The sequence below is a fragment of the Lipotes vexillifer genome, unplaced genomic scaffold (genome assembly GCF_000442215.2).
Source record: "Lipotes vexillifer unplaced genomic scaffold, Lipotes_vexillifer_v1.1 scaffold370, whole genome shotgun sequence".
NCBI classification, from domain to species: Eukaryota; Metazoa; Chordata; class Mammalia; order Artiodactyla; family Lipotidae; genus Lipotes; species Lipotes vexillifer.
Window position 1 is genome coordinate 1534195 of NW_006772699.1, and position 9553 is coordinate 1543747.

Sequence of the window (9553 nt, forward strand, 5' to 3'; positions counted from 1 at the left end):
TGAGCCTGCACGTCCGGAGCCTGTGCTCCGAAACGGGAGAGGCCACAACGGTGAGAGGCCCGCATACCGAAAAAAAAAAAAAAAAATTCTGGAGATGGATGGTGGTGATGTTTGCACGGTGATATGAATGTACTTACTGTACATTTAAAAATGCTTAAGACGGTAAATTTTGTGTTATGCGCATTTTACCACAATTAAAAATTTTTTTTTGAAAGTGTGGGTTTCCAGCTCCTTCTCCCCACCCCAGATTCTAATTTCGTAGCTCTGGGGTGGGGCTCTGGAACTTATATTTTCACAAGCCTCGCATGCAGATGGTCTCAATCAGGCTTTGGAACCAACTGCCTTGAGAACTCATGCTTCCTTCCAGGCTCACGTTCTCAGAGTCTATGATCAGGGCTCGGCTGCACAGTCAGATCTATACCTCCATGAGTACTGACATGTATACGGGACTGTCCCCCAGTCTGACCCCCCCCCTTAAGTGGTCCCTGCCTCCCCTCCGGGCTCCCCTCTGGGCCCTTCCCTTCCAGTCAGTGTGGCAGCGAGAGCTGGCACTCTCATACCCCTTACCCCACAGACATCTGACCACCTGGCCAGGGCCTCCAGTCTCCCCTTTCTCTCCTGGCTTCACTGATTCCAATGACTGACCCCCAAACCCTCCCATTCACCTCCATTTTCGTGCCATTAGGGCACCATACTGTTTTTGTTCTCCAGCCTAGAAAGAAGACTCCTGCCAGCATGGCCATGCGGCTACCCACACCCTGCAAGCTGGGCTCCAAAATGGTAGCATCTTTCGTTAGATGGAATCACGCCGAAGTCTGACATAATATGAGCCGGACCCTAAGTCCGACTTCCACATGGTTGCCTTGGGTACCTCTCTTTTTCCATCTACAACATGGGGTGAACAAGGTCTGCTCTGGCACTTGGAAGGGCTGAAGAAGGTTTGGGGGAATAAAGGCACCACAGAGACCTAGGGCTGCCTGGGCCCACCAGCCCCCAGCCCGCTGCCCCCTGCCATCCGGCCCCTTGACCATACCTGAAGCCCTGGGGGCAGATGCACGTGTAGCCGTTGACCGCATCCACGCACTGGGCCCCATGGCGGCACCTGTGGGCTGCGCAGTCATCACTGTTCACCTCGCAGAGCTTCCCGCTGTAGCCAGGGAGACATTCGCACCTGGAACACAGTGGAGCGAGGCCGTTCTACGGGCTGGCCGCCGGCTTCTAGGCAGCCTCTCCTCTATCTACCCACGTAGCCAAGTCCCCACAGCTCTTGCGGGCTCCCCAAGGCCTGGCCTGCAGTGGGTCTCATGGGCTGTCCACAGCCTCTGGTCACTGCAATCCGATGTCTGCCTGCTTCACATGGGGCATCTTGTCAGGAGCTGGCTGAGGAGTGCAGGGCTGCGGTCACACAGGTTTTGGCTTGGATCTACCACTGTCTACACAGAACTAATATTCAGCCTAGCCTGCCTTTGTGCCAGGCACTGGGCTAAGCACCTTTCACAGAGTGCCTTGCTAAGGCCTCCCAGCACCCTGTGAAGGAGGGTCAGTCCCCCTCCAATACCAGGAGGAAACCAGGGCTCCAGGAGAGCTGACCTGACTCCCTGCGGCCCCCACCGTGTAACACTCACGTGTGTCAGTGATACGTCGTTTACACTTAACGTGTGTCAGACCCTGTTCCCGGTGTGTCTGCCACTCACTGCCTCTCTGTGTTTCAGTTTCTTCACTTTTCAATGTGACTGATGATCAATAACTTCACCTCTTACGGTGGTTTTAAAAATTAAGTGATACACTCTGTGCAGGCACTAGATCCACAGTGAGTAAACAGTCAGTGTGATATGTAGAAGGTGCTGATAAGGATGATGAAGAAACGATGCTGTTGGCACTCCCTTTGATTCTAGTCTATTGTTTGTTCGTTTTTTTCCCCAGGGATTCGGGCTGATATAAGAAGGTGAATCCCTTTGCCCTTGATAAATGCCTCCTGGTCTCCAGGGGAGAGGATGGGAGCTACTGACCCAACCCAGGCCCTGCAGGCCGCCCCGCCCCTCCCTGAGGAGCACGGTGTCAGCAGCTCCATCACGTCCTCGCTGGCCCAGGTTTCAACCCGGCCAGAGATGGCTGCTGCCGCAGGTCTCCCTAAACATGGGCCTGAGACACACATCTCTGGGCTCCTCTATCTGGGGTGACAATGTGCCGAAGTCCCAACAAGGAAGAGACCAAAGGTACCACCTTACTCACAGCGGCTTCAGCACACAGGCACGTGTGAACACAAACGCTTCCTGGCCCCTCTACCTCCAGCAGGGCCTGGAGCCTGCACACCTCTCTGGGCTCACTGGCTGAATTCTGCTGGGCGGAGTGTAAATAATAACCACCTACCCAAGTCAGAGGAGGAAGGTGGTACGGGCAGGGGATGGTGTGGTACGGGTGGCCAGGCGGGGAGGGAAGTGAGACCTTGGAATACTTATGTGACACGGGAGCCTGATGGGGAAGCATCAGGACAAAGGGATAGTCGTCCCTCCGCCCTCTCCTCACTCCACCCCCTTTAGGATGGCTGGAAGTGGGCTGGAATCACAAGTAGATCCTGGCAGTGCTGGGGCTGCCAGAACATGGTGCATGCTGTGGATTCAGCATGGCAAGGTAAGATACTCAGGGGGTGGGGTGTCCCTGGAGGGGGGCGGGTTCCAGAATCTGAGGATTTACTGGACCTGCGTCCAAAAGCTGTGAAATCTGCTAAGATCTGACCTATTTACCTTTACTTATTTGATGGGTAAATTTGAAATATGTGACCTACTGCTGCACCAGAAGGTGCAAACTTTCACGTCTCAGCCCCCATTCCTTCCTAGTCTTTTAAAGGAACGGCTCGGGGATGCCTTTTGGGGGCACATGCTCAACACATCACAGGCCAGGCCTCTGCTAGGGTTAAACCTGGCCCCAGCAGGCATCTGTGTTTGTGTCTCCTGAATTCTAAGAAGGACCTGCAGAGCAACTCAAGCTGTATGAGCTTCTCCAAGGCGATAATAGCTGCTCACTACTTACAGGGCAAAACCCAGCCTGATACGCATGGAACTCGAGGCGACTGAGCAGGTCTTTACGAGGAATTAGGGAAGCCGTGCTCCCTCGCAGATGAAGCAGTGGAAGTCTGGAGGGAGATGTGTTTACATCCTTCTTTTCTCCCAGTGCTACAGCCCTCTCCACACCTGCGCTTCCTAAACGAGACACCCAGGGGTCTTGTTAAAGTGCAGCTTCGGATTCAGGGAGTCCTGGTGGGGCCTGGGGATTAGCATTCCCAACAAGGTCCCGCGGGATGCTGCTGCTGCTGGCTCATGGACCTCACCTCCAATAGCAAGGATCTCTACAATGCTTCTTCATCGGCCAAAGACGAGCATCTGGTGGTACACCCTGCATCCCCTGTTGTCCTCAAACGTGCTGCCTTTACCTTTTTTCTAAAGCGTGTAAGGGTTATGCAGTTTTGATACGCATTCGACCTACTGATTCTGGACGAGGAGTAACCACGTGACTTCAGGAGCCTCTGGATTTAGCCGAGGAATCAGTCAGGCCTGGATTGACTCGCATCCCTTCCTGTGCACGTGTGTCGGCTGCGTGCTCCACCTCACTGAGCCTCAGCCCCACATAGGCGGTGGGTAACAGTTTCTACATCCTAAGATTGCTGAGTGTTACGTGAGATAATGCACAGTGCCTGACACAGAGGGAGTGTTCAGTGCATGCTAGCCACTGCCATCTTTGTTTCTGTTATTATTTTCAGTGTGTACGGGCAGTGTTCATTATTATTTTCAGGGCTTCAGTATATTATTACTTCAGTGTTCATGTCACAGATACTGATAGAGTACTATCTGTTCTGTTGAGTTGAGGCCTCATTAGAACAGCATACAAGGAAATCCCGAAGGATAAACATCTTCAAACTTGGGCAAAGGTTGCACTGACTGCACATCTCTTTTGTTAATGCCCCTGTTGCCTGCCTTGGGATGTGAGTTGTTATGGTGATGGCAGGGGAGGGCGATAACATTATAAAATGCTGCACTGGGAGAAGGGACTTTTCATTTAAATGCATCTCAAAAAGAAAAAAAAAAAAAATCAACATTAGTGAGTTGGCCTGTAGACCTCTTCAAGATTCTAAGAGACACTGTGCATAAATATATCAATATTATCTCAAGATTTTGAAAGCGAGACTGGTTTCTATATTCTATATTGTTCTTGAACTCAAGGGGTCTTGGTTACAGTAGAGAGAGTTTCCAGGGACAAATAGTAGAGAATTGTGATCTCTGGTCCTAAGTCTCTAGCACCCCATTCCCAGACCTGTACCCTGGACCACTTCTGACCAGTCTCCAAGCTCGCTATGCTCGTCCAAGCCAGCTTCCTCTGAGCTTGCTGTCCCCTCAGCCTGGAATGCCACTGATCTCCTTTCCATCTACAGATATTCTACCCACTCTTCACAGCTCAGATGCCCAATCACCATCACTGCCCCTTCTTCTTAGGTACACCCAAAGCACTTTTCCTGTCAGTCCAGCCGGCTCAGCTTTGGGTTCCAGTTTGTGTTTTAAGCATCTCTTCCTACCCCTTTGCTCTTCCTTCAGTTAAAAAGCAGCCCTGATCTGAAGTCAAATCCTGGAGTGGGAAAAGCAGGGTGGGGGGGAGGCATCCCTCGCTCTCACTCAAGCTCAGGGAACTCGATTATGTGAAAGCCCACCCGGCACATCTCTGAGGGGACGGGAGCAGGTAAGGCAGACGTGAAGGAGGGTGCACGCACCAAAGGACCGCAGCTTCCTTCGCTCCCTCTGAAGCCAGAGGTCCTACATGCCTCTTGCATTTTCCCTAGTGGTAAGCTCTAGGCTTGGGATATCCAGATAGAAAAGGAAAACACAGGGAGAGGCGTTGCGGCCCCCTCTCACCCTCACCTACTCTAGACTCCCCTCGCACCTGTGGGGCTTCCTCCTCCTCGCAGCGCATCCCAATTCCACCCATCCTTTGGTGGTCACTTCACATCCCACCTCCTAGGGTGGGGGGCTTCCCTCTCTGCTCCAGAAAGTTCTCCCCCCCCCTTAGACCCCCCAGCAGCACTCAGAGCCAGAATCTAGGGCCCTAGGAATTGCTTCTTTTCTTAACCTTTGTTTTGTGTCAACTTTTCCTCCCCCAGGTGCACGGCAAGGGCCTCGGAGGGAGGGAATTAAAAACCTCCTGCGCTACCCACTGTCTTCAGCACAGTGAGGATCTGGGGCCTGAGGGAGAGGGACAGGGAACAGAGAGGACAGACACAGAGGCTCAGAAAGAGAGACAGAGAGAGACTAAGAGAATTAAACCATGACTGGTCAGAGATACAGAAAAGCACATGGTAACAAACAAGTAACAGGCAGAAAGAGAGAGAGGAAAAAAAAATTGGAGGGAGCCCCAGAGTCTCTGCCTCAAACTCAGACTGCTGGAGCCGAGTCCTTGGGACCCGGCGCTGGGCATGAACGAGACTGACCTGAATCCTCTGTCCAGGGAGACGCACTTTGCCTCATGCTGACAGAGGTTCATCCCAGGCACGCAGTGGTCGATCACCTCATCGCACAGCTCACCTGGTGGGGCGGGTAGAGAGAACCCAGGCATCAGGGAGGGTACCGAGGGGATGCCCTGGCTAGAAGTCAGGTTCATCCAGCCCCCGGCCAGGAGGTCACGGGTATCAGGGGCCCTGCATTTGCTCTTTTGGCGTCTCCTTTCTCCTGTGCCTCAGCCTCGATATCCCTGGCAGTGACCATGGGAAGACTGCAGGACCTCACCCGGGCACAGTCACTGCACCACCATTTGGCTATCTCACTTGATTATTTAGGGGCGGCGGCAGCTGAAATCACCCCCGACCTTGGGCTATGCTTATTTATTTTTCCTTCCACACCCATATGTGGAGCACCTCCTGTGTGGCAGCACTGTGCTGGGGACACAGCCGTGACCTGGCCCTGTCCCCCCTCCCCACCATGGCTAGTGCGGGGGGGGGGGTATCTACAAATAAGCAGGCAATTAATTATAATACAGAGCTGTCAGCGCGACGACGGGGAAACTCAGTGGAAACCCAGAGGCTTCTTGGAGGAGGGGACAGCACTTAGCTCAGTCCACCTGTTACAGATAAGTAATAAGCCCCTTGGATTTTCTCAGAGAAGAAAATATGGAAAGAATGTGAAGTTCTGGTCTCTGGATACATCCCCTTTGAAATTCACAAAGCAGGCAATAATACAGAGCTGTCAGCGCGACGACGGGGAAACTCAGTGGAAACCCAGAGGCTTCTTGGAGGAGGGGACAGCACTTAGCTCAGTCCACCTGTTACAGATAAGTAATAAGCCCCTTGGATTTTCTCAGAGAAGAAAATATGGAAAGAATGTGAAGTTCTGGTCTCTGGATACATCCCCTTTGAAATTCACAGTGTCAGAAAATGCCTAACAGGCCATAAATACCCAAAGATATAAGCCCTGAAATGCTCACACCACCTGAAATTGTGTTTTGGGAATGCGGGAGGTAAGATAGGACTGCAGGGGAGAGGTCCCTGGCAGATGCATCTCTGAGCTTTGCACTTCCTCACATTCCACCCCCCCACCCCTGGCAAGCCAGGTGGAGAGGGATCTAGAAGAAACAAACTTCCAGCCAGGGAGGTTCATTCAGAGGGCAGGCGTGGGCAGGAGAAGGCAGCCTGGGCCGTGGCTCCCAGGGGACAGGGCAGAGGACGGTCCTGGGGACGGCCGGGGAGTAAAAGCATGACAGGCATAGCCCCGGCGTCTGTTCTCTGTTGCGGTGAGGATAAGCTGACTCCCACCCCGTCCTCATTTTGCCCCGGTCTCTCAAGACCACAGAGAGCACTGTGTGCCTTCTAAGCCTCCCCTCACCTGATGGAGACACCCAGAAGAGGTACGGTCTCTGTGGGGGACACTTTTTGACGTTTCCTGGCACAGACAAAACCACTACGTCCCATTCTCAGGAACAAAGTACAACAAGCCAGAACTGCACCCCGGTCCACGGCAGACGCAGGCGGGAAACCGCCTTAATGCATGTTTCCTCAGCTCCCTCCACCCGTGCCCATCTGCCCACCGTCAGTTCAGACCCGAACGGAGCATGACCACAATGCAAGTGCCTCTGTGCCGGCTTCAAACGCCACCAGGGCTCCAGGGTTCCCGAAGGAGGGGCTGAACATGAACCAAATGAACAGACAGCCGAAAGGGCCCTGGGGACCTGTTCAAAGTGGGGAGGAGCTAGTGATTTGCAGGGGGCGGGTGGGGGGGTGGCAGAGGGTAGACAAGCTAGAAGAGACAGGGCCTCTGGGAAGCCCCTCATGACACAGTACCAGGTTGTGGGGGTTCAAGATTTTGTCCAGGGGGGACAGGAGGTGGAGTCTTTGGAAGAAGCTAAGAAAGTGGTTCTTCGAACGCACGACAAGCCACAGCCTGCACACAGCAACCCGCGCTCTGGCGTCAGGGGGCTCACCTGTGTAGTCTGGTGGGCACACACACACATAGGTGTTGATCCCGTCCACACAGGTGGCGTTGTTCTCACAGTCGCTGTCCTCGCAGTCGTCTGGGTTGATCTCACACCGCTGCCCCTCGAAGCCCAGGGGGCAGGAGCAGCTATGGGGATGTGTGGGTGCGAAGAGGGGAGCCGCGGGTCAGGGAGAGGGGTGGGTTGGAGCGGCAGAGGGGAAGGTGGAAAATAGAATCAGTCAGGTTTCTCCTCTGGATGGAGGTCCCGGACAGCACGGTGGACCCAGGAGGTCTTGGGGTCCTGAGCAGGAAGACCCTTAGGAGCCTAAGAGGGCATTTCATCTAGCCCCCTGTCTCCGGGCAGTATTCCATCTCCCCGGCCCTGGATGGCTACCTCGCTAGGCGGCAATTCCCATCGGCCGTGCCGCTTTCACCGCTCCCCCAGCTGGATGTAGTTTCTGGGTAGAGCTTAAATTCCTCCAGCTGTCTCCTAAGCAGCCTCTGGGTAGTCTCTTTTGTAGACAAGGAGAGAAAAAGTAAAACGAACCCTGCCCTTTTGGTGATTTTCTACTCAAGGGCAGCCTTTGTACCTGGAGCAGGACATAGATCAGGCTCCGCAACCAGGTTTCTTGGGAGTTAAATTCTGCGTCTCCGTTTCCTCATCTGCTGACTGGTGCTATTATCTACCCCCTGCAGGGTGGCTGCAGGCATTAAATGAGATTATACAAGTAAAACGCCTAGAAGGGTACACAGCACAGCGAAAATGTTCAGAACATGTTAGCTAGATTTAGTTCTAGGCAAAACTACCCACCTCCTTAACCTTATTCTCAGGGATGCCATTTCTCCCTGTCAGGTATTCCTGCTACTTCTGAGCCCCCTCCAGCTTCTGGGGGCTGAGGGAAGGGTGGGAGGGCCCCTCTCCTTCCAACACTTTCTGGTGAGCCTGGCTTAAAACACCATAGATCAGTATGATGCATTTCCTTAACCTGTCTCTGGAGTGTTAAACCTCTTGGATAAAAACCTCAACCCCCGACCTTGGCCACATCCCCAGGATTAGGCATGCAAAGTATGTCAGCACTGATGAAGTCAGTTCTGGGCAGCTGACAAGGGGCGGGGGGGGGGGGGGTGGGGGGAGGGATGGAGTGGGAGTTTGGGATTAGCAGGTGCATTCTATATAATAGAATATCCAAACAACAAGGTCCTACTGTATTGCACACGGAACTGTATTCAATATCCTGTGATAAGGGGGGTGGTGGGCGCTGGGAGGATGCAGGTGGGAGCCGAGTGTTTGATTAAAGAAGCGCTGCAGGGAATCTCACTCTTTCTGTGGCCCATCCCCCCTCGTCAGGGACCAGGGACATACACCTCCATCCAGCCTCAGACCTGGAATTCCAGGCCTCTCTCCATTTCAGAGACTGCTCTGACTTGGGCAGTTAAGCTAACGAAACTAAACTAATAGGAAGTGGATTTTTGTGGTCCTAGAATCCTAAATAACCTCCTTCCCTCTATGACCTGAAAACTGGGTCACATTTTCTACAAAAGGCTGGAGGAAGGGTCCTTGGGTCTGAGCTCTTGAGCTGGAGCAAAATGACTCTAAGTCCTTTTTGTTTCTCTTAGGGACCCTGGCCATCCATGAAAAACGTCATTTCTTCAGAGCCAGACAGTGGGTAGTTTTCCAAAGATCTTAAACCACAGTGTTGCCTATTTTCCTCAAATGAGTTACTCTGACTCTCCCCGGAGCCTTAAGACTGCATAAACGTGGGGTGAGAGTGACTGGTCAGGAGAGCAGGGGTTGCTCATGGACTGGACAGAGGGTGGGAAAGAGGCTCAAGTTTTTTTCTGTCCTCGCTGGAAACCTTACAGGAGGTAGGGGCAGTGGGTGGGTGGGGGGGTTTGGAGCTATCAAGGACATCTCAAGAGCAATGTGTTAGCTGTAGGGACAGCTCTTTTTTGAGCAGAGGAACGACGTGTCAAGACCGGAGAAGCATCTGTATGAAGAGGTAGGTGATGCTTCCAGAATTCTGACCAGTAAGAGGTGTCATGGATTGAATTGTGTCCCCTCGAAAAGATATGTTGAAATCTTAACCGCCACCCCCCCCCCCCCG

General features: G+C 53.1%; 1 protein-coding gene across 1 annotated transcript in view; it reads right to left on the reverse strand.

The window, feature by feature from the left end:
* The window catches only part of SLIT3 (slit guidance ligand 3), a 627706-nt gene that overhangs the window by 37275 nt on the left and 580878 nt on the right, over positions 1-9553 (reverse strand). The window contains exons 28-30 of the mRNA XM_007447825.1: positions 7456-7595; positions 5474-5567; positions 1034-1171 (exon numbers count right to left, since the gene is read on the reverse strand). Of these exons, the coding sequence (XP_007447887.1) occupies positions 1034-1171; positions 5474-5567; positions 7456-7595 (372 nt within the window). The remainder of the gene's footprint in view (positions 1-1033; positions 1172-5473; positions 5568-7455; positions 7596-9553) is intronic.